The sequence below is a fragment of the Leptidea sinapis genome, chromosome Z (assembly GCF_905404315.1).
Source record: "Leptidea sinapis chromosome Z, ilLepSina1.1, whole genome shotgun sequence".
NCBI classification, from domain to species: Eukaryota; Metazoa; Arthropoda; class Insecta; order Lepidoptera; family Pieridae; genus Leptidea; species Leptidea sinapis.
Window position 1 is genome coordinate 3,960,917 of NC_066312.1, and position 26,673 is coordinate 3,987,589.

At 33.9% G+C, this 26,673-nt stretch overlaps 2 protein-coding genes across 3 annotated transcripts in view; one reads left to right on the plus strand and one right to left on the minus strand.

The window, feature by feature from the left end:
* Positions 1-2,954: 2,954 nt before the first annotated feature.
* Positions 2,955-10,116, minus strand: LOC126978763 (lysophospholipid acyltransferase 5). 2 transcript variants are annotated; one of them, XM_050827816.1, is made up of 4 exons: positions 10,059-10,116; positions 8,720-9,437; positions 8,399-8,533; positions 2,955-7,307 (listed from the first exon to the last, which is right to left on the minus strand). In XM_050827816.1, the coding sequence occupies exons 2-4, from the start codon at positions 9,426-9,428 to the stop codon at positions 6,715-6,717; spliced, it is 1,437 nt and encodes a 478-aa protein (XP_050683773.1). In that variant the 5' UTR covers positions 9,429-9,437; positions 10,059-10,116; the 3' UTR covers positions 2,955-6,714. The 2 variants fall into 2 exon arrangements, with proteins under 2 accessions (XP_050683773.1, XP_050683772.1); XM_050827815.1 differs by having other exon boundaries at positions 9,930-10,077.
* Positions 10,117-16,620: 6,504 nt separating this feature from the next.
* The window catches only part of LOC126978759 (angiopoietin-related protein 2), a 94,431-nt gene continuing 84,378 nt past the window's right edge, over positions 16,621-26,673 (plus strand). Inside the window, exon 1 of the mRNA XM_050827808.1 lies at positions 16,621-17,084. Coding sequence (XP_050683765.1) covers positions 16,912-17,084 — 173 coding nt within the window. The 5' untranslated portion in view covers positions 16,621-16,911. The remainder of the gene's footprint in view (positions 17,085-26,673) is intronic.

Below are 26,673 nucleotides of genomic sequence, written 5' to 3' on the forward strand. Positions count from 1 at the left end.
ACCTACCTTATAGCAAAAGAAACGCACTAGTCATTGTTATCAGGAACATAAAATAGAATTTTAATATAGATAATGTAACGGAATATAATGATAAGCTATTTATTAAAGAAAGTTTAGAAAGTAATACTTTTATTTTTATTGCTTTTCGTGTTTAACATCAAGGAGTTCTGTTTAGATAGGCAATATTAAATGCACATAGTTTTTATTAAAACAACGACTTTCCTACGTCAGAGACAATATCATCGCTACGTAGGTGGATGAGAAGCAAACAACATTTTCCTCTTTGTAAAATTTGTATCTATTCAACGTTTGAATGCGAACAAAATCGATGGAAAACTTGGAGAGAGCCTCCCTAAAACGCAGGTGCTATGTTTCCCAAAGGGGAAGCTCGCTTCTAGAATAGTATTATGGTTGCCTATGTATGCCTACCTTGGTAGGTATCAATAGATGCAACAAATACGTTCGTCTTGCATTTGTTATCCTGTTTCAACATAAATGTAATTTGAATTGGATTGTACCTATTGATAAAGGTTCGGGGAATTATTTTTTGTACCTACGTACACCGATCCAATTTTTTATTTCGCAGCGCTTGGTGTGAAAGCTAATTCGAGAATGTTTAATATTGCGGCTTATTTTGTCAAATACCATCGACAAAATTAATTCCTGGCCCACTTTGCTGATAATTCTTTTAAGATCAATGACGTTTTATACACAATAAAGACAATTCACGTACTTAATACAAACACAAAGCCGAAATATGGTAAATGCCACCAATCACATTATAGGTAACCCGTAACTGCGACTGCCATATCTACTTATACATTTCTGCTTTTATTCCAAGTTCTTTAAAATATTACCTATTGGTCAATAGGCAGCACTCTAAACATTTTTTCAGTTTAAGCTGCGTATGTTGAATTTGGAACCCGATTTGGACAGTGATGACATTAGTGGAGTAGCAGTTAGGTATTTTTTAAACCCTGAAGAAAATGCCTCAATTTTAGTAAAAAAATAAATTACATATGAGGAACTAATATAATAGCCAACTCTTAGTTCTACGAAAGGGTATGTTCAAACACTTTATTTTTAAAAATTTGGCTTAATAAAACCTACATCCATTCAATTTTTAAACATAACCATGTGGTTGAGCTGATGTCAGCTCGACTCATATTATCTGCGACTTGAATGAGTGTAATAATCAAATAATTATTATTGAAATGAATACCCACTTCTGATGTATCCAACTAGATTCACTCCTATGTACTCTTCACGATATCTCTGGAACCGTAAAGCCCAGAGACTTGTAAATTCGTAGGAATATTCCAGCGAGTAGAGGTCAGCTAAGATTTTACCAAATTGGGGGTTGTGGTGGCGTTAATACGTATAATATATGGATCATTTAAAATACGTTTTTATTTTATTCCTTTCATTGGTTTAGATTTAAAATGCAGTAGGTAGTTATTTTAGAACTAGGTACTTCTGTCGGATCAGCTAGTCCTATTATCCCTATTAATATTATAAATGTGAAAGTTTGTATGTCTGGATGTATGTTTGAACTTCTTTAACGCAAAAACTACCGATTGGATTTTGATGAAACTTTACAATAATATAGCTCACACACCAGAATAACACATAGGCTATTTATTATTTATAAAACTATCGCGTGAATTATACTTTATATGGCAAAACAACGTTTGCCGGGTCAGCGAGTATTCTATATAATTATAACCCGAATGATGAAAAAAGAATAGATGACTTTCAGACAATTTTAAGTCTGTTCTATTCTGAATATCTACTCTGAGCCTACCGAATCGCATTAATATTTTGCATACGAAATTTTCAATTGCTTTATTGTCGTTATTTAAATAAACTGCTGTAAACTAGCTGAAACCGAGACTGGGCGGTCCCGATCAATACTACGAAGGGCTGCGATTGGTTACAGCTGTTGACTCTCACGCTTAGTAGAGCAACACTTATCTTCTGTAGGTACTGTGTATACAGGCATTTCTTACACCGTACATTAATAATTATGGTTGTTAATATAAAATCACAGTAATGAAATGGGTTGTTAAACGAAACAGAATTGCAGCGATTGCCTTGCACAAAGTGGGCGTAGAACCGACGGACGACGCAAGACACTTCAAAAGCTTGAAGATATACCATGACCTTTATCTTAGCCCATAAAAGATCGAGGTGGCTGCGTGCTCTTACAACTAGAAAGGCTGTTAATGTTAAAATACAGACAGTACCAAGCCAACCCATGAACATCTTAAAAGGCAACAGCTTCGATCTGACTAGCCTCAGATAACTTACTCTCTGATACTCAGAAAAATAACTCTGATCGCCTCAATAAAATGGGTTTCCCGAGAGAATCTTTAGCCGCTTCCTCAAGGATACCTGCCAGACTAAACACATATGGAAAGGGGAATGAACTAGTGCCGGAAAAAACTTGTTTCGTTGAATAGTTAAGATGTTTCTTCATTGGGTGTTTTCTACTCCATACTCAGGTGTGTTTCGAAGTGCTGTTTGACGCGATTGCTGCCGCCGAATTCCACCACCGCCAAAAACTTAAATATGGTCCACGCCTTTTAACTTCTCTTAGCCAAACTCTGGAATGAGCTTCCTTCGTGATGTTTACTTACATGAAGTTACCACATGGGTACCTTCAATATAGAAAATCGTAGAAGACACAACGATACGACGATTCTAGTGCATAGACTTGTCCTATCTCTGCTTCTATGTTCATGTCCCCTGGAAAATACCCCATTATCTGCAAAAACTGTGGTGGGGATCTGGCACGGGCAAATCTAATGCAATCGCCCTCAGCGATGTTTACACCGACGAACTTTCGCTCGACGGCCACCCTTATAATGTTCGACCGTTTGGCTCATGGCTTTGGATTTCGCCACGCTTTTTTAACGTGTGAGAATTAGGTCTATGTCAATTTAAAAATAATGTTTATTTGTAACTACTTTATTCGTTTTTTTAATATTTATGTATACATGTCAACACCAAATCGTCTATTTAAAACATCTTAATTTCTTATGTCTAACTTAAAGGGCGCTGTTCACGCCCCAGATTTTATGCATAATCTGCAACATACAAACGTGATCACAATAATTCTTTTATCGATTTTTTAACTATTTGTGTACTGTGTGTGCTGAAAACAAATACCGTAAATAAATTTCTAATAGAACTAAGGCCGCAAATTTCATATATTTTATTCAATGACCTTTTATTTATTGTCCAATTACCTACATACTTAGGTTACGGATCCATTTGTTTAACTATTCTGTCGGAAGTATTTCATATAGTTTTGGAATTCCGTCAAACAATTCAGTCCTCCTTTCTAAGTCAGCCCTAGCCGAAAACCATCTATAGATGCAAAATTATGTCCAATTTAACTTTAATTATAAAAAAAAATACAGCAATAATAAACTTAAATAATTATAGTATACTTACAATGTTATCGAAAGCAATATGCATACAAAACAATTAATTTAAGGTCAATTCAATACAATACGAAAATAAACTAATAGTGACATAGTGTAGACGCCCCCTAAGTATCAGAATACAATTTTAAAGATACCGTTGCAGACAAAGTCATAATATTAACTTTGCTTGCCCATCAACCAACTTGAAAACACCAAGAAAACTACACACACCATACAGCGAAGGTTTGATCGCACTCAGACGCATCTGACCTCTAGTGTTGTGGATGTCCATAGGCCTCACTACCTACCATCACTTGAGGTAGTAGAACCTCTCGCCCGTTTGCCTCCCTTATCCTAGGTTTCCCAGAATAGGTGGGACAGTGGCAAATGGGAATGGGTTTGGTATTTGGAGCATTAAAATAAGCATATTTAAAAAAAAATATGCAAATGGAAAATTAAGAAATAAAGTACTGTAAATTCGATAAAACATATTTATACATAAGAATGAGTTTACAGAGATCTAGTGCAGACAAACACAAACAAACCGAGAAAAAGAAACGCGATCTTGAATGAGATACATCATACAACGAAAGTGGGGTATAACTTTTCCAATATTTCAAATAAGCTCAATAACTGCCGAACTGTTACATAACTTTTTTTGTTTATCTGAAAACTCATAGACCAAGGTAATTCTCATTTGCCCTTTTTCCACCTGTTCTGGGGCACCAGGTATATAAAAAAATACCACAACACCAGAAGTCATGGATGAATCACAATATTCTAAGTGAGCCTGTTGGAAATTATGGCGTACCAATTAGAAGAAAAGAACGGATTGTGTCTCGGTTGGTATTTGGGTACATTACTTTAAAAATATGTTAACTACATAATTAGCTTCTATCTAATAATTACAGTATGTGCGACAAAGACCTCAAAGGTTACTAAAAATCATCTAATCTATAGCTAGTCAAAATCACATCCCGCAATTGACTATTTGGGCACAATTAACAGCCACAACAGTTTTATAAGCACAACACCTTATTCCTTAATAAATTATGCAGTAATAATTGGAGTATTTGACTATTCTAGCAATCATATTGTAAATATCAAGAAATTAAATATGAAGTATGGCCTCTTGACCTATAAGGCCCGGTATCCACTAAAGCGGAGAGGAGAGGAGATGTATGGTGATAGCCAATCAGGTTTCGATATTTTTACTTCTCCTCTCCGCTTAGATTCGGTTTAAATGGATCGGCGAGGAGAGATGTCTCATTTTTCTATGGAATTTTATACCGCGTCCAACAATCAAATGGTGCGGCAGAACGGAGATGCGAGTAAGCGGGCGTTATGATATTTTTCTTTCATAGACATCACTTTACTGATTTCGATTTTACACAGCGCATATCTCTGTTATGCACAGCTCACATCTCCTCTCCGCTTTGGTAGATATAACCTGACAGCTTCGTGTCTTATCTGCTCTCGTCTCCTCTCCTCTCCGCCATAGTGGATACTGGGCCTAAGAGGTGGAGAATTGAATGGGTTCAAGTAGGGTATATCCTCTGCCTGGATTGTGACGGTTTAGAGGCATCCCATTACAGTCGAATGTCTTTAGAATTTTAGTTAGTCTCTGTACAGAATCTAATAATAATAAGATATATATGTTACTTAAACACAATCAACCAAATCAAATATTAGTTAAAATAGTCTTGTGAGATTGATAGTCAAATACCCTATTAACTTAAATAATTATGTAGTTACAAGTTCATTGACAGTCTACCAATAACATCATAATTGTGGGTATGTTCTAACACAATGTGACATCAAGTAAGATCAGTTATACCCATCAGTGAACTAAGATTATTTATAAGAATTCATTATTATGGTACTACAGAAATATCATAAAGTATACAGTCATTTACTAATATATATTTATAATATTCTCAAAACTACAAAGACAATTTTGACTTTGTTAAATGTTTAACATCTTACTGCGTTCATATAATACCTATACTGCTTTTGTATTATTATATATCAATTATACTTAAGATTAAACATTATTTATGATTTTAACAAGTTTTTTTAAATTTCAATGCAGCAGTGATAATATAAATTATCGCCAGTTTATACACATCTATACAATCAGTAACAGATTAAGCTTACGCGGGGCCCGTAGGAAATTCTTTCAATGAGTCCTGGAATTAACAGTCACCGAGTGTCTGACGTGGGTTGTCTCAGTAGGAAAATTTGTAGCGTTTCACGTTTTTGCCACATCAAGAAATTCAATATCTTAATAAGTTTCTCTCAAAAAATTATGCTCAGACAGAGATGAGTGGGACATGCGGGGCCCCCTTTTGCGCGGGGCCCGTAGCAATTGCTACACTTGCTGTTCCGGCACTGTATATAATGTTACATATCTTTATATTATCCACAGAGGAAAATATATAAAGGTTATGCCAAAAACTAACATAAATCCTTGCTGGCTCTTTTAAGCTTCAAATAAAGAAAGAACACATATTATTATTGTAAAAATATGTTAACAAATCAATCATTTGTATTTTGAAATGTAATATGTAAATGATAGTAAGCTAAATATAAATGAACACTGGAAATTACAAGTCCATAAGGCAGCATATATATAAATATATATGTGTTACTTTTTCCTCTTTTCATATAATAGATACGAATATATCAAAAAGAGTAGCTAATTTAGTATTTTAGATAATAAAATTGAAAAGAGTAAGTTATTTAAAACAAAACAAATATTTTACTAAAGTTTCTTCAATGGAAATGCCGAATTGAAATATAATAAGTTAAATCACCTACCTAATACTCTTTATTATAAAAAAACAGCACCATGTTTTATATAAAATAATATTAATACATAGCCACCTCTGTGTATTGTTTTTAGGAAAATACACAAACATACTGTGGCAAAAAAATAGTAGATTTCTTCAAATTCAAATTATCTCGATTCATACAGTTTTACATTTGAATCGCTACATATGATATAAAAAAATTATATTATCAACGTCATAAGTCAACGTCACATAAAAAGTAAATGTTAAAACAAAATTACTCATACAATAAAACATATTTGCACGACTTTTTTTATTGTTACACAAGGTAATAAAATAAAATTAAAGTTTGCATGATATTGATAAGCCATGTAGACCTTTGTAATTTCCAAAATTCAATTAAATTTAACAAAATAAATCTTACCTTTTTTTTAAATATTTGACAACCAATTTCTTATCTTAACCCATTATTTTATAGCACGGCATTATAATTAAGTTTCTTTGGCTTTCTTTGAATATGATTTCAATGCTTTTTTCAAGAGAGGTTTGTAAACAAGTGGCCAGGGTAGGAATATCAAGAATCCGGAGAAATATAAGCTGCTGTACACATGCCACCACTTCCAAAATATTTTGAGATCAAATGGTGCTAAACTCCAACCCATAAACACAAAAGTGTATGACTTCAGAAATACATATACAAGGGACTTAGCACTGGAATTCCAAATCTTATCATATATAGTGGTTTGAACAAGTAGCGCTTCCAACTCCTTTTCCATGTATATAATAATGTATTCATTAAAGAATGTCATATAATAACCTGATCTAATTCCATGCCACAACGCTAAGAATAAAAGAGTAAAAAATTGGCTAAGATATCTGTTGCCGAGGAACTTGAGCCTTTTGTAGACATACTCAGATGCAAAGTAGTTTGTGTTGCAGTTGAAACTGTTGATATAGTGTTGGAATTTTGTTGCACCTTCAAATTCCATAAGGATTATGTTATTACAAGCATCCCATTGAGAAACTTTACCATTTACTGTATCCTCATAACCATTGAAAGAGAGGCCAAAACGAATACATGATGCTGAAAAAGACAAACATAAATATTGAAATTACTGAATCACTTGACTGAGTGCATGAACCAAGTAATGAGTTATATGTATTTTCTATAATCTTGATATAATCTTTATAATTTATATAGAAGAGTATATACTTAATGTTCTAGAAACTGTGATGATTATATTATTACTTTTCAAAATTCCTATAAGTTATGTAAACACACTATTCATTATTGCACACACAGGTTTATCGTAATATTTAACAATTTGGATTCAAAGCATTCTAATACATATTTGATCACAGTTATTCCACATTATTGTTGAATGGGAAACTTTATATTGTTAACAAAATTGAGAATTGTAATTATCAGTCCTCAATTATGAGTTGATTTCTTTCTTTTCTTTGAGAGTGGAAGAAAAGAACTTCGTCTGGAAGTCATGATTTTTCTTAAACATGCTACTTATAATATCACTTTATAAATTAACCATGTAGATGCTTACCTACCTAACTAATATTATCTATAAACAAAAGGTTGCCAACCATCTGTGTGGATGGAAGCATAAGATAATAAATTTCTTTGTCTTTTGGAGGTTACAGTTGTTATGGTTATACTATCTGCATGGGGTTTATAAGAATTTGTTCCAAATTATTCATTAAAAACTGAACCTGAACATCATTAACCAAATGAATATTGTACGAAAATATGATTTAATCTAAAGGGAATCAGATTTAACTTTTAATATATTATGTAATAATAAATGAATACTATTGTTGGTACTTGGAAAAATTACATAGTAATACTCATGGACTAGTAAAAAAGAAGGACTCCGCACCATGATATAAGCAAGAAGAACCTTTATGCTTGTGTGTGTGCTGTTACAGGGTATACCAGACACAACTAGATATAAGATATTGTATTGTTTGTATTCAGTTGAATAAAAGGCTTTATTATTATTATTATTAATGTAAAATACATGTTAGTATTTCACATTTTTAATAACTAGTCGGAAAGTAATCAGAAAGTGATGTTTTTTTTGTTTAATACACACAACAGACTATATGCAGCTCCTAGTTACTAAATATAACTTACATATAGTAAGTAAATCTTAATCTTACCTTCTGCAAGAAGCCAGCAGGAAATATACTTATACAAAGCAAAATGTGCCCACATTCCGCAGTAAAAATGACGGTACACAATAGAAGTTTCTCCAAATTCATCTGATAGCATGTATTTCATATTGAAAACTGTAACTGTAATAGCAAAACATATTTTGTTAGCAGAAACATTAAATTTCAAAAGACATGCAAGATACTGATGTGTCTATTAGAGATCTAGAATGAATCTAATAGTGCACCATTATTTAATAATCCGTAAATAAATCTAGATTACTATACTATATACATAGTTTAAAAACTGCAAGAATTGTAAAGTATTACCTCCCACTTGATAAGCAATCAAATAGCCTAATCCTTGTAAAAGCCGCTTCATCGCTTGACTTGCCATCTGTGTCTCTTCACTTTTAATGGGGTATACATCTCTTACGAAATCTTGATAACGTCGGAATGAGAATGTTGGCCCAACCAAAAAGCAGGCAGGGAAATATATAAAGCCCAGTAGATCCAGAATTTCAGGAAGATTTTCAACTGCTGTTTTACTAGTATTAGCAGATAATACAACACCTTCTTTCTTTTTCTGCCCATCCCACAAATCAAAGGACAGAGCTATCACCTTCAAAGTTAACACACAATGTGGCATAGTCCAGGTTATATCATAATCTTCTGATTCAGTTTGGATATATCCATTGAGCAAATAAACCATGTTAAATATAAGTGTTATGATAGCATTGTTCCTTCCTGGGCCTAGTAATTTTGTCGTTAAATAAATAACAGCAACTGGTACTAGGTTATGGGCAAAAGAGAGTCCAAAGTTATACACTGCTATATCAAAACCCATTAAAGCAAATATAATATTTTTATACTCTGTATTCTCCCTTAATTTTTTATTAAATATTATTGCCAGTGGATAACCCCATAAAATTGATAATAGAAGTTGGAGGGCTGGCACAGTAGTTCCTATAATACTAGCCAAATATGGTATTGGGCTGAGGTTCACCCATGTCATCATTAGTAAAATCACCCCAATCATGATGTAGCCCTTAAAAAATACACAAAATTACAATAACTTAACACTCATATATAACATAACATATTAAATTTATAAATAATTAGAGTTTTATTCCAGAAATGTAGGTTAGGCTGAGTGTACAATTACCAAGTACAAGTGTGTTACTGGTGACCTACTTGTGAAACAACTGAAACTCATGTCATTTTCACTTCTGGAACAGAAATCTGAATATATTATACCTTTACTTTTTATAAAAATATAAATAATATAACGACAGAACTATTGTAAAAGGTTGACTTATACCCCAAAGAAGTTATTTCAAATAGTTTGTTTTAGGTAACCAAACAATGACTAGCCAAAGGTGCCAATAGGTTAAAGTACAAGTACCACAATGTAAATTCTTTAAAGGTAGGTAGAATATTAATTACGATGTGTATTTGCTGCAATGATAATAAATAATTTATATCTATTATGTGACAAAATTTGTTACACTAATAGAGAGCTAGATAAAATTATACCTACTTTATTTTAAATGCATATAAGATGTGTTGAAACACAATAAAAAAAGAAAACTGAATAACATATATTGTTAATGTACTTTCTTAGTACTACTTTAATTACTATACGTTTACAAAGCTAAGTAGCAATTACCAATATATTAATATTATGTTCTTTGCTTATAGTACGTATATAGGTACATAAAGTATTATCGAACGCTTTGTAATGACAAATGACAATTGACAATCAAAGCGTGCTGTGTGCACTTTTTTTTACGACCTGGTAGCTAAGACTTTTAAGTTAAGTCTTTTAATATATCATTTTTATGCTTTTCATTTCATTTTATCAATTGGCATCACTTGATTTTTATTACTTGAATTGTAATTTAATTTAAATATACTAACATTAGGAATTGTAATTTAATTTTAACAAATAAAAATAAAAACGAATATGGCTGTATGGCCTCAAACCTTTTGCCTGTCCTTATAATGGACGAAGAAACCACAAAGTTATGAAAGAATGTCAAATGTCAGAAAATTTCTGGAATCTTTTATTTCTGTTTAAATGAAAACTACTGGGCCAAACTATGTAAAATTTTATGGGACCAAATGGCATCTATTTCGCATCAAACAAAAGGAGAATTACGTTAATCGGATCATAAATCTCAGAGTAATCGGTGTATATATACATAAAAAAAATACAGATCGAATTGATAACTTTTTTCAAATTCAAATATTTTTATTCAAAATAGGATGTGAAATCACTTATTGAAAGTCAAAAAAAAACTACCACCCATTTCAAAAATTAATGCCTCAGGCCTGAAGAATGGGCTCAACAAACTCAGCGAGCTTTTTTTTCATCAAAAATATGTTTTACAATTAAAGTAACATTTACAAAGTAACAAAGTAACATTGTACAATTAAACTTATTATTTAATAACCTGAGGGCGGTCGCTCCATTCCCAATCTGTGGTATCATTAAGAAAGTCATTTATGTTATAGTAACCCTTACCACACAAACGTTTTTTAACAATTCTTTTGAATAACGTTATACTTTTGTTTTGAACGTTTTCTGGGATCTTGTTGTAAAAGCATATACATCGCCCCACAAAAGACTTACTAACTCGACTTAGCCGAGTAGCAGGCATCATCAGTTTATATCTGTTCCTGGTGTTAACATTATGGTTATGACAGTTTCTGGCAAATTCACTTATGTGCCTAATAACATACATTACATTATCAAGAATATATTCAGAAGCAACAGTCAAGATGTTAATTTCTTTGAATTTTGCTCTCAATGATTCTGTAGGACCTAAGTTATAAATAGCGCGAATAGCCCTCTTCTGCAGCACAAATATTGTATTAATATCGGCAGCATTGCCCAATAGCAATATACCATAGGACATAATACTATGGAAATAACTAAAGTATACTAGTCGTGCCGTATCTATGTCAGTTAATTGTCTAATCTTTTTAACCGCGTATTCTGCAGAACTAAGTCTGTTCGCCAATCCTTCAATATGGGGGGCCCCATTGTAATTTGGAATCTAGAGTAATGCCAAGAAATATAGCAGATTCCACCGGTTCTATCACCTCTCCGTTTAACAAAACATTTGCATTTACATTTTTGACATTTGATACGGTAAATTTAATGTATTTCGGTTTCTTGCTATTTAACAATAGGTTATTAGCGCTAATCCAGTACACGATGTCAGATAAAATATCGTTCACTTCGTCATACATAGCTTGGTTTCTTTTCACTTTGAAAATCAGTGAAGTGTCATCCGCAAACAATACTACCTTATGTTTTTTCTCTATAAGATTAGGAAGATCATTTATATAGATAAGGAAGAGGAACGGTCCAAGAATAGACCCTTGTAGTACCCCCATACTGAGAGGAGCCCCAGGAGATCTCCTGCCATTCACGTCGACCCTCTGAATTCTATTGTTTAGATATGAAGTCAAAAGATCGAGCGCAGTTCCTTTTATGCCATAGTGGTATAGCTTCCTGACCAGCGTTGAATGTTGAACACAATCAAAAGCCTTAGATAAATCACAGAAGTGCATTCTGCGATTCCTCCCAGGCATCAAAAATATTCTTGATCAGCTCAACACCTGCATCCGTTGTTGAACGTCCCTCCTTTTTGAAGTCGGTTAAAAATAATTTATATGGCAAAACAACGTTTGCCGGGTCAGCTAGTAATAAATAAAAGTATTAATGGAGCATTACTATTATAAGAGTATTTTATTTTTATTATCGTATTCTTTGTCTAATGTTCTTGAAACTTTAAACGAACTTGAAACTATTCCGTCAAAATATAAAATAATACGCGGTAAAATGCACGGGTAAAATCTAATATATAAAATTCTTATGTCGCGGTGTTTGTAGTTAAACTCCTTCGAAACGGCTTGACCGATTCTCTTGAAATTTTGAGTGCGTATTGGGTCGGTCTGAGAATCGGACAACATCTATTTTTATCCCCCTAAATGTTAAGGGTGGTCCACGCCAATTTTTTTTTTAAATTTTTTTGACATTTTTTTTAAATTTGTTTGATTATGAGTCAGCATTAAAAAATACACACAACTTCATTCAACATATACATTCACCCATCTACGATCAACAGTAACTTTTGTATCGCGTTTTAATATCGACAATACGTTTGCTGGGTCAGCTAGTAATTTATAAGTTTTCTAAAAATGTTATAGAATTGCTTTATACAACTAAGTTAATATATATTAACTAAATTCAACGGGTAGTCATAGATAAGTAGATCACATAGTCTAGCCTAGTTTCTAGAAAACTTCAATTAATATGGTATTTCAATTTCGTTTCACGTTTATGAAAAATGCCTAATACGACGACATAATAAGGGTAAACTCTCAGTTTTAGAGAAATAAAATTGCTATTTTTTCTTGTAAGATCCATTAAAATATAACCATTAGTTTAGAAGCAGCATAAGTTTAAAATTGTATACATAGCTTCATTTCAATAATTTTTATAACATGGTATTTTATGTTTTACACAATCTTTAAACGCTTTGATTGCAGATCATAATACATGGGGCACACTAAAAGTTTTGCACTTTTAGCTAATCGGAACTATTTGAATTTCGAATGTTATATTTTTTGAAATGTTGCAACCTTCTTCGTAATGAAAAAAAACAATTGTCAGGAAATCATTTGTCAATGGTTTTTTTTATCACACATCAACGTTCTACGTACGCAACGAAAATGGAATTAAACTGAAAAGATTTTAGAGCGATAATTTTTTATGAATTTAAAAGGTCTCTCTCTCCGCAAGACTGTGCCCCTCGTCTTTCCGTCGACGAATTTCGTGAAGGGCGACCTTCAACTGCCGTCAACGAAAATAATGTGGCTACTGTTTAGCGGCTAATTGAAGAAAACCCACGGATTACCTATGAGACATTTTGAGGACTATTGGGGAATGGTATGAGCCAAATTCAGTAAATTTTACAGGTTGATTTAAAAGTTCGGAAACTTTGGTGTCGTTGGATCCCTCATTAACTGACAGTGGAGCAGAAGCGGGTCGCATGGCATGGTGCTCACAGTTGCTAATGAAGTATGACCACTGAAATTCTAATGCTGTTTATGACATTGTCACAAGAGATTTATTAATCGTGGATTTATTGATTTGAACCCGAAAAAAACAGCAATCTTGTGAATGGGTGTTTGAAAATGAGAACAGGCCAACAAAAATGAGGCAGGCGAGAAACGTTGGTAAAAAAAATTATCGTAATTTTTTCTCAGCTGCGGGTCCCATCTGCACAAATCCACTAGAAGATCAAAAGAGTGTCAATGCCGAGTGGTATTCTACCATTTGTTTACCCAGGGTATTAAAAGAAGTTCGCTAAAGACGACCTAAAGTTGTGTTCTCCTACATCATGACAGCGCTTCTTCACATACGGCCAACAAAACTAAGTCATTTTTAGCTTCCGAAATGTACAACTCGTCACCCATCCTTCACATAGCCCCGACCTAGAACCCTGGATTTCTGTAGTTTCCCCAAAATCAAAGATTTGTTGAGAGGTTTCACTTTTACCAATTCCGAAAAAGCAGTGATAGCGTTCAATGAGCACGTAGAATACATGCCTTTAGATCTGTGGTCCTCTTGTTTTAAAAATTGGTTCGACGCATGAAAAAATTTTAATATGTAAAGGAGAGTATTTTGGAAAGCAATAAATAAACATAATATTTTGGTTATAACATGTTATTTTTGTAAGTTACGCACGTTCAAAACTTTTAGTGTGACCTACGTATATCAATTCCTAATATATATATTCAAATTCAAATTCAAAAACAATTTATTCATGTAGGTCACAAAATGACACTTATGAATGTCAAAAAAATATATAAATATTATTTCTTATTGAATTTACCGCTACTTCGTAAAGGGTTGAGCTAATGAGAAGAAGTAGCAAGAAACTCATTGCCACTCTTTTAAGTCAAGATTTAGTAAGTTAGTTAAGTATATATTTTTAAGTCTACCAGTATATTAATTGCAGAGCATTATGTCCTCCAAGATGATGACGAAACCACGTCCAAACATGTCGGGCGCCTCAGTAATTATTGCAGACGATCTTATAGAACAATTTTTACCACTTGGAAAATGTGTCCTATGTTCTTTTCTGAGCCTGTACAATGCGTTCAAAAATTGTAACAAAAAAGAAATTACAAAAGTTGTAATAAAAAAGCGCAACAAAAAAATTTATATAAAAAGCGTATTATATTAGTTAGGATTAAGATTAGGATGCGTTATATGTAATACGAGTATTTTTATGACAATTGAGTAATAGAATGCATGTAATTGGATTGTATATTTAAATTTTATAAAAATGTTATCATAAACACTTGGACAGGTCAATTGCCAACCCAAGCGTCTATTAGAAAAAAATATTTACTTGTATCGGTATCTTTGGAGCTAATGATTTTATTAAGTATTTACATGATACGAACTAAACAATACCTTGAGAAATATAAAAAGTATAAGTAATCAGGAGAATAAAAGAATATTTAATTGAGTCTTAATGCGCTTCCTGCGCTTAACCTGTAGCGACTACCCATTTCGAGCACATACCGCTGGTGCAAACAAAACAAAAGATGGTGAAATGAAGGTATGCAAGGCCAGAGAAAGAGTATATAATGTAGGGAGGTTAGCGGAAGAGAGAGAGGGAGAATTTTATCTGGCTTTCGTTTGGCATTATTCTTTGCATGTCGAAAAGCCCTAAGCCCTGATAGAACGCGCTTAGTCTACAAAACTGTAACCAATCCTTTATTACTATTGACGTATCTGAAATATCATTAAATTATTATGTACTAGCTGTTCTCCCCGATTCGCCCGCATTTACCACTGTAGGCATACAAGTTGGTGTTCTAATCCTGCCACAATCATATTATGTACAAAACAATCCTAATATATACCTATCTCGCATTATCAAGAACTACCACGGAAATAGTCTTTTGATTTTTTGGGTTAGTATATAACTACTTAGACTGACCAAAAATACTGTCTCAATTAAAATTACATTTGAATTATAAATCTGTCAGTTTATATGATTGTTCATTGACTTTTCTCAATTTCTGCATTCTGCTATTACCTAATAGGTAAAATGAGACCTCCTCTGTTTGTGATATAAAAAGATCTGGCCGTCCACGTAGTGTTCATACGAAAAAGGTGGTCAAAGCTGTAAGGGAAAGAATTTGAAGAAATCCTGTCCGAAAGCAAAAGATTTTATCTCGGGAGATGAAGATAGCACATATAGATAGATAGAACCATGACGCGTATTTTAAAAGACAACTTAGGACTTGCAGCCTATAAATAAGGGACGTACTGATAATTTCTTAACTGATAATTTAAAAAAGAATAGGGTGGTAAAATCGAAACAACTACTGAAGCAAAGGGAGGTCACAGAATTTTTCATTTTAACAAACAGAATGACCGTATTTATGCTTGTTTCAGTATATAGCTAAAGACACAAATAAATTGGCTTTCTAAAGGTAACAGAATTTTCAAAATCGTTTCAGCAGATGTAGGGGTTACTCTCTAAGCCTACCTCATATTCATCATCACCATCATCAGCCGGAAAACGGCTACTGCTGGACAAAAGCCTCCCCCAAAGATCTCCACGACGATCGGTTTTGCGCTGCCCTCATCCAACGTATACCGGCGATCCTGAACAAATGGTCGGTATATCTTGTAGGGGGCCCACCAACACTTCGTCCTCCGATACCTGGTCGCCATTCGAGGACTTTTCTGCCCCACCGGCCATTTGTTCGTCGATCTATGTGCCCTGCCCACTGCCATTTCCGTTTCACAATCATTTGGCCTATGTTGGTGACTTTGGTTCTCCTACGGATCCTATAATTTCTTTCTGTAAGTCATCAATGGGAAAAGATTGGGAGATGGGGAAACTCTTTTCTTCTCGCTGGTTTCTTTTGTAATAACATTTTTAGCCACAATTGATAAAAAAAAAATTTATTAGATGTCTGTGCTTTTATAATATAGAACAAGAAAGATAAATATCAGCATGGATAAGTAGTTTTATAATTATTCATGTTTAAAACAACGTTAATGTCAACATCAATCGAAATTCGAACGCATAAATTATAAAATCACGAGTCAAGGAGATTACCATAATATCAAAACAAGTCGCATTTGACACATTGACGAATTCGAACGTCCTCGCTAGGTGTTAATTGTGATATAATATTGTATTCGTGTTCAAACACTGGTCCCGAGTCCCGGGCCTAGGCTGTGCTGGTTCAAGCGGCGAGCACGTTGTCGGCTGTTGCCAGTGAAAGCCATTGCTTTGCTTTCATCGTAGTGGGGCGTGTGTAAGAAAAGTGAATGTGGTTTGTGTGGCGGTAGCGCGGATTGGCGGTATCGGCTATCGAGGAGCTGAGTGAGGGCTGCCTGCGGACCCGAGTCGAGTCGTGAGTCGGTATCTCGCTAGCGCGCCAGCAGCTCGTGTCGCGACGTCGGTGCTATCATGTCGATGGCTCGGTGGTGTTTGGTGGTAATTCTCGCGGCGACCGCTTCGGCCGCGGGCACTCGCTTCCCGCGGACTTCTCTGCCCGCTTCAGCGTCTGCTTCCGCGACTTCTACGCCGCGCCTCCCACAGAGGAACTTCACTATTTCCTCCCGCTCGTCAGTAAGGAACAGGTAAGCGTCAAATGTAATTAGAACGTAAGCAAATAAAAGTGGCCTTGTCGCGGCGATTGCGCTCTGAGGTCTTATTGTTGGTACTTGTACTGTTAAAGTACTTTACGAGTTCAATTTAAGTAATCTATGATATCTTCAATGATAGCGAAACTAGTCGCCGTTTACAGTTTAACCTCATTTAAGATTGCATACGTTTTCTCAAACTAATTTTATAAGGAGCATTACTTCGTGTTTATAAACTCAAATGACCACCTTTCGCTTGGAATTTGATTATTAATTTTTTGGTATTTTTAGTAGCGTTAGCTCACGTAGGATTCGGTGTATTGTTTCATTTAAATTATTTTTTCTAAACCGATTGGAATGAAACAAACACTAATGAATATTACCCGGTGCTATACACGTTACTGAGATTGGCGTGCAGCAATGCACAGACAAATCGAAATAACTGTTCTAGAAACAATTTTTGAAGATCTCGGTAACATAACTACAAATTTAAATAAAACAATTTATACAACCTGCCTTTTGCCTTTTAATCTAATACGACAGGCTCTTTTGTTTGCTAGTACTAGTGATCCGCCCTCGCTTCATCAAATATAACACTAATATAGTCTTCTTTAATTCTGTATTACAACCGCTATATTTTTTCATTATTACTTTTTTATCTATTTTTTTAATACAATAAGTACAGCCGTTTTTTAGTAAGTGGTAATATACCATGATTTTTCTGAAAGAATTCTTAAAATTGGCCGAGAGGTGTTTGTAATTCACTAATTTGTTCTTATCGCTTCAAGTGTTTTAAAACCCCTAGACAAGGGATACCCAAAGTATTGGGCAACAGAACTCTTCTAAAATTGAGTGATAAGTCGGACTCCATAGCCAAATTACTTTCAAAATCCTATCTCTAGTTTTTTTTCTTATTGATACAAAATTTCCAATTTAAAAGAATCGCGGTTGGCTTAGTGTGTAAACTTAACATGCTTTTCGCTGCTAAATTAAACACAACATCAAATTCAGTACTTAAATATTAACCCCCTTATTCATAATAGTCTGCTAACTTAAAGTATTGCTAATTCTCACTCTGTCTTCTTCTATTGACCTAAGTCAGAATGAGAAAAAACACTCCTAAGCGGCTGTTTTAAGTTAGCGCACCATTATGAATAAGGGGGATAATTTTTGGTCGATTTTTAGACGTCAACCACTCCCAAATTCAATTTTTGTTTATGTCATGTGTGATTACCACCGCTACCTGTGGGCACAAGCTATATATAGCTTGTAAACGGCGTTTCTATTTTACATTTCATGAAAATTTATTTATTGTGACTTGGCTTTAACAGTTAGACATAATTTTTTTTGTGTAATTATTCATGTGCTGTATAAAATTATTGGGCACCACATTGTTTTTTTTCACGTGACATTATTTAATTGATACGAGTAAAACAATGATTAAACTTGTCCTATAGTTTCAAGGACTATTGTTTACAAAGTAAAATTTTTTAAAGTTTTATTAAATATTTCAAGGATCTAAAATCACTTACTGAACGTCAATAACCACCTATTCGAAAAAGTATGCCTCAGAAATGAGAAGACCGAGCGCAAAAAATTCAGCGGGGTTTTTTTTTTTAAATAATATAATGTCATGCAATAAAATTTATTATTAAATAGCCTGAGAGTAGTCGCCCCATTCCCAAACTGTCGTATAGTTAGTTATACGACAAGAAATTCACTTATACAAATGATTTAAGTTTTCTTCAGTGTTAGAGACTCTCGTGCCAGATTTTGACGAGACAACACGTCCTGAGGATGCCTCGTGTAGAGGCGAAACACGTGTCGAATTGTTTAAAAACAAATATTGGCAGAATTAACACTGAAGAAAACTTAAATAATTTGTATAATTATGGATTTCCGCAAAGTAACGCCGACTTCAATAAATTTTCCTAAAGTCACTTATGTTATAGCAACCTTTACCATTTAAAGTTTTTAAGGAATGTTTTGAATTCGAAATACATTTCTTTTGTACATTTTATGGGATTATGTTGTAAATATGGTATATAAATATATAAGTAGCAATAAAAGACTTACTAACGGGATTTCACCGGGTAGTAAGCATAACAAGTCTGTTTGTTCCTGGTGTTAACTTCGCGTGTAATAGACGCTAATTTGCTTATATACGTACATAAAATTATTAGGAGTATATTTTGAAATGTTGCATCCAAAAAAATCTCATAATGATTAAAAACCAACAAAGAGATATATCCACAAACCTTTCTTTCTTTAATTAGTTTACGGCCGTTCCCAATATAATATCTACAGATAGAGATAAGAGACAAGTCATTCTTATCGCCTTATATTGGGACGCGTGAATTGCAATTTCGATACAAGCTTTATATCGCTGGTAAGCCATACGTCGTGCACCGTGGTGTGCATAAGGTGAGTTACCGTCGATAAGTTTATTGGGACAGAAAAGTCAACGATAGTTACGATTTTTATCTCAAGTAACAGATAGACTGAATATTGGAAACGGCCGTTAGATATTATGTAAATGTCGATAGTTTTAATTTAGAAAACTGTCAAATAATTCTCATGAAAATGATCATGCACTGAGTTTGATCAATACAATGTCACCTATCAATATGATCGATGTAATTACAATACTTGTAAATCCAATCCGTGCTTAGTTCAAATAGAATTTAAGCTCTACGTTTAGTAAAGGGCACATCACAAACATATACAGCTAAATGGATAAACACTTGGTATACAAATGATTTAAGTTTTCTGTAGTGTTAATTCCGCCAATATTTGTTTTTAAAACAATTCGACACGTGTTAGTCTCGTGTCAGATTTTGGCGAGACAACACGTCCTGAGGATGCCTCGTGTAGAGGCGAAACACGTGTCGAATTGTTTTAAAAACAAATATTGGCGGAATTAACACTAAAGAAAACTTAAATCATTTGTATAATTATGGATTTCCGCAAAGTAACGCCTACTTCAATATATTTTTTTACACACTTGGTATTAAGCCAACGGTTATTAATTCACGGTACTTCAAATATTAAAAAACTTCCAAACATTTTATAAGACCAATAGTAGTCGCTTTCGGTGTCTATTTTACTGCGTGACTGTATTATTGTGAATACGAAAATTTTATTGAATTGAATGGAATTAAGAAATAGAAGGTAAAAATGTTGGTAAAAATAGAAACAAATTACTTTTAGGTGGTAATACAAAAAAAAAAAAATGATTGGTATATATTTTTTTATTTATTTATCATATTACAATTTACTCGTACAAACTAGGTCAACTTATCATCTAAAAACCACAAAGGTTACATTTAATGCTAATATTATTTTAATAATACATCACTACTTATGTTCTAAATTAAATTAAAAACAGTGTAAATGCTGTTGTAAGACTCAAACCGAACAAATATAACTTTATAACTAAAAGCAAGTTCATTAGTATTGTCTTAGCTGCTATTGTTTTTTTTAAATAGGTAATCCTTCATGAGTTGTTAAATTTTTTAAATTTGCCGCTCAATGCCTTCATTGATCACCTCTCTGTAAAAATATGCACACACATGCGATAAAGGAAGAAATCGAGCATATAATTATTAAGATAACAAGAAATATGACGTATATATATATATATATATATATACTAGAAATTACATTTAAAAAAAGAACTAAATTAATAAACAAAGTCTACTGACATATTTCTCTATTATAATGACGCTATTAAACGAAATCTCAACATGAAAAAATATTTATCTATTTTTAGCGCATTATTTATATGGGATTTGTCTTAAACTATAATCTACTTTAATTTACTTGTTAAGTTTTTATCTATCACAGTTAGACAGTGTCGACAAGAAGCAACATCCAAACTTCATTGAAGGTTTTACGTGAGCGCTGAAATGTCTTTAAAGGAGCGGAGCCCATTTCGTGTGTTTTGTTCGAGTAGTGTGTCGTATGTGGCGAGTCGTTCGAGCTTTTGTTAACAACTTGTCAAGTACGACAACTTCTAGATACATTTCTCTTTAGGCGGTCGACGTATGCACTAACCCTGGTTAATATAAATACAATCATAATTTAAAGTATGCTGCTATAAGCCTTATGAATACAAGCTTTTAGTTATTAGAAAGTTTCATAAAATTATATCAAGACACCTTAAAAATTTACGCACTTTTGCATATTTTCAATTACAAAAGATTCATATTATGGGCCGATTAAAAGTAATGAACTTGTCTATATTATGACTATGTTATGAAATGCAGACTGCTAATTAAATCCTGTATTTTCACAGCATTTAAGAGTATAATAATAATAAAAAGTATTATTGATATGATTGGTTTGGTTACTTTATTATTGTTATTTACAAGCCGACAAGTAATCCTCAAACTTGTCTGTCAACAATAGCGATTCCTGCATAAATTACAATAATGTAAAATATACAAATACATCGTGGCCAATATTAATTTTCAACACGTTGCTACTTAAAACATTTTACTTTTTACATTAAAAATTAAGTCTGATGTTCATTCATGATTCAGAGTTTGATACGGGATACAACGTACCACACCATGACCGTGCTATGAACGTAGCAGGCACGGGTTTGCCTATCCAGGTACCTAGCTAAAACTTTTTATACTTCTGCATGCTTTGAAAGTTTTTCTCTGACCATATAAACAAAAAAGAAAAATATGTACCTATGACTGGAAAAATGCGACATGCAAACCGACTGCATGTTAACAGAGTGACACATGCAAGTTAGCATGCCCGCTATAACCAACGAGTATCACGAGCGAATCACCCGACAATTAATGGTTTGTTGATGGTGCTCTGTGCATGGCACACATAACACAATTGTGTTGGGTTGACTGAAAGATTTAATGGGCGTCATCTCATACTTTTCATTATAGCTTTTATATTTGCCTGACACTATCCTAGTACGGTCATGGTATGATACGTTGTAATGAGCAAGCCTCTTTATAGTTTAAATATCTTAACCAAAACGTCAAATATTTCAATTCGATCAAAATCTTGAGACAATACGTTTGCTATGCTCTCAAATATTTTGATTAATTAAAGTTTTGTATCCAATGGTATTTGTCAATGACGTTCGCAGATATTTCTATTGTTTTTGCTATTTTATCGTGATATGACCTTACATTAAGCAGGATAATAACTAATTGTCTTACAATTTGTTTTAATTGTCACTGATTATCTGTTTATTGTGTTATTGTAAACTATAACGAGGTTTTTCGAGAAAATTGTATTCCATACATTATTAATACAGAATTTATAGAATTTTGTAAAATATTTAGAATTTGATGAGTAATTAATAATTATTGCATTACTTTTAGAATTGAATTCGTTTTTATCATTGCGTTTTTGAATGGTTCGTTCAAGGACTTCTGCTTCACTTATATGTCATTTCTTTAAACCTACCTGAGTAAGTACGATTGGAAACTAGAATCACTACATATTAATAAAGTTCTTGGCTGCGTCTTTCTGTTTGTCTATTCTCGATAAACTCAAAAACTACTGCATCTATTTTCATGTTGTTTTCACTAATGGAAAGCGTGGTTCTTGACGAGGGTTGTAGTTTAAAGATATTTGTTGGATGTATCGGAAAAAAATAAGCCCTCTGGGAGCTTTTCACGAAAATGCTGTGTAAACCCTTTGAGATATAACAAAATAATGTAGGGTGGAATTGTGTATCTTATATAGGTCTACAGAAAAGTCTTCGGTTTTCTTTTATTTATATAGTTTTAATGTAGTGTTTCTTTTACAAATAAAGTAAAAACTTTGGCAGACAGACGGAATACGTCCGTATTATTAATTTGAATCGTCATGTTCACTGGCTGTCACTGCATCGGTAAATGGTATTTGTAGTATTATGCGGTATGGCGTGATGTGATGGCCGGATGCCGCATATTCTTCCACGCGTGTCTTTAACAGCCACCGCTTTCCACCAGCACTAAATTGTTATAAATACCAGCGATATTAATTGGTTTGATTTAAATTTTCTTTTGTATACCACCAGTTTGCATTTTGCAATATCGTCTATACTTTCTTTTGAAGTAAGTATAAACTTTTGACGAGCCGAGTATGGTATTAAATTGGGTAGTCTCAACCATAGACATATCATATACCTACTAGCGTACGGACAACCTGACAGCCCGATTATGAGTAATCAATTATATTTGTCAATGAGTGCGTTAGCTTGTGGTTTAATACTAAGTACTTAGCTTAATGTCAAGCGTCTGTTTACGATTTTAACGAATTTAATTCGCTTACCTTTTTCAATTTTGCTTTATCTCTGTTAGCGATATTTTTCTCTTTCGCATGCTTCATTAATTGTCTATACGCTAATATTTTGTATGGTTTCAACTAAGCTACTACGCATGATGCCACGCCACGTATAATAATAATAATAATATTGATACACTTTTTACACAAATTATCTAGCCCCAAGTTAAGCATATATAGCCTGTGTTATAGGTTACAAGACAATGATATATTTAATACAATATACTTACTTAAACATACATATATTCATATAAACATACATAAATACATTTAAACATCCATGACTCGGAAACAAACATCTATATTCATCATATAAATGCTTGCACCTACCGGGATTCGAACCCGGGACCTCTAGCTTAGTAGGTAGGATCGCTAACCACCACCAACCACCACCACCACGTATGAAACGCACGTTCTGATAAAGTCGGCTAGAGTTAGTTGACTAGCGGCCGTTTTCAATAACCTATCTATCCTAAATTTACACTTACTAGTGGTAGACAAATCTATCATTTTACGCTTACTTACATTTCAATTACCTATCCACATAAAGCATTGGACTATAACTATATTGGACATAACTATGGATAGATAAGATCTTGTCATTAAACGGTGACAGCAATGTATCCGTAAGTTAAACTAAGGATAGATAGGTTATTGAAAACGGCCGTTAGTGAGCGCGATCTGTCCGAGCTCAATTTACCAGATTATATACAATTATAGCTATATACATATGCATATAATTAACTAGCTGGCGACCAGTGTGCTTCGCTACATTTAAATAAATGCATATAAATAGATTATTTAAAATCTTTTTTGTAACTTATGAACTTATTTGTAGAAGATTTTTCTTTTTCATCACCTTCATACACACACTCCTCTCTCTACTACTACTAAAACAACTACCCCCTTATTCATAATAGTCTGCTAACTTAAAGCATTGCTAATTCTCACTCTGTCTTCTTCTTTTGACCTAAGTCAGAATGAGAAAAAACACTCCTTAGCGGCTGTTTAAAGTTAGCGGACCATTATGAAGAAGGGGGCTAGTATATAAGCAGTGGCATAGAAGTAATAAAAGGGCTTATAATTATTGCAGTCAGACTTATTATTTGAATACCCGAACCTCTGACATCGCACACATAATTATTTCGATATTCATTGTTTGAAGTAATATCACATCAGAAATACCAAAAATTTATCTTATAGAATTATTATTCATAGATACTTAAAGACAATTTGTTATTAAAAAATATTAATGGTTACTAATCGAAATAAAAACTATCCTATGTTGGATCAAACTGCAAAATTTAATTTAAATCGGTTCAGTAGTTTACTTACCTCAAAATAGAGGATGCGAATAGGAAGCGACCAACATCCATCCAAAGTACAGACGTATTTTAAAAATAAAGTCAAAGACATTTTCTTATAATGACTTGGGAGGGTTCCCGATTTGAATCCCGGTAAGAGCAAAGTAAAAACAAAAATAAACATGAATAATATGTGTGTTTTTTTCCGAGTTATATGTCTATTGTATTAGAATAGAATACAAATAAATTTATTTAACAAGGGAGTGACCATAAAGGTAAAGGGGCTTTGACATGGGGAGAAGAACTAATATGAAACTCCCAACTCTAACTATGTACTCTCGTACCAGTACCAGTGGGAGTCTCCTTCGCACGGGATGCCGGCTAGATTATGGGTACCACAACGGCGCCTATTACTGCCGTGAAGCAGTAATGTGTAAGCAATGCTGTGTTTCGGCGTGAAGGGCGCCGTACCTAGTGAAATTACTGGGCAAATGAGACTTAATATCTTATGTCTCAAGGTGACAAGCGCAGCTGTAGTGCCGCTCACAATTTTTGGGGATTTTCAAGAATCCTGAGCGGCACTGGGCAGGGCGTATCAATTACCATCAGTTGAACGTCCTGCTCGTCTCGTCCCTTATTTTCATAAAAAATATATGTAATGTATATATATCGCCACCCATAGCAATGCCTAGTTTGGGTCTAGATAATTATGTAAAGAAAGTGCGCCAGTCTTATAGAAGTTTGTTCCTTACGTAGTAACAATGATATTTTCGTTACATAATAATATTTAAAATGCTTACATTATAATATTATAATGCAGTTTATACTTACTGAGTTATTTTTAGGTTAGACAATTATTATGCGTAATCTATTATATAATCTTTAAATTATATCATTGTTCTACTTGTGTCTTAATTACGTTAGGTTTTGTATAAGTAAGTCTAAGAATTATCTGTTTTTTGGTTGCGACGTAGAATAGTAACATTAGGTAAGTAAATAAAATTTGGGGAGAGCAGACACATAAAATGTTATTATTCTCTCAAATTTGTGATAGGTCTCCCTTTTTTTAATTAGACTAGATACCAACGGCGTGCGTGTAAATGTGACAAAATACGCCGAATCAGTAATCCAAGGCTCAAGGTGTGCCCAGTGATTTATCAAATTTTAGTCGAAGTAAAATGTCAGTTTGTAGTGAAACTGAGTAATAAATCATTGTATATGTTACTAGACACATGGCTTTCTCATTGAAAGACTCATATATAATTAACTTAAGACTTGCGCGATTATCTATTATTAATCTAAGACTGTTCTACAACACTGCTCCATCGCTCTTCGACAACACTTCCCTTACAGCCTCGCCTAGAATCGGAATTATGGGTCTCGAAATCTCGAGCGATTCGGCGGCCATCTGGAGAGCAAAGCCAAATTGGCTTCGAAGAAATTGGGCGTCATAACTAGAGCACGGCAATACTTCAAGCCGACCCACATTCTAGCGCTGCACAAATCGCAGGTCCGGCCACATATGGAGTATTGCTGTCATCTTTGGTCTGGCACACCCCAGTATCAGCTCGATCCATTGCGTGCAACGCAGAGCAGTTCGAATTGTCGGGGACCCAGTGCTCTGTGAACGGCTGGATCACTTGGCGTTGCATAGAGACATCGCTTCATTGTATGTCTTCTACCATATTTATCACGGGGAGTGTTTCGAAAAGCTGTTTCTCCTGATTCCTGCCGCTGAATTCCACCTTCGCACGACACGCCACTACTTAGGATATCATCCCCACCGTCTGGATGTGTGGCGGTCCTCCACAGTGTGGATTTCAAGGAGCTTTGTTCCACGCACTACAAAGCTGTGGAATGAACTTCCTTGTGCGGTGTTTTTGGGACGGTCAAAAAAAGCGCGTAAACCTTCTTTAAAGGCTGACAACGCTCCTGTGATTCTTCTGGTGTTGCAAGAGAATGTGGGTGGCGACTGG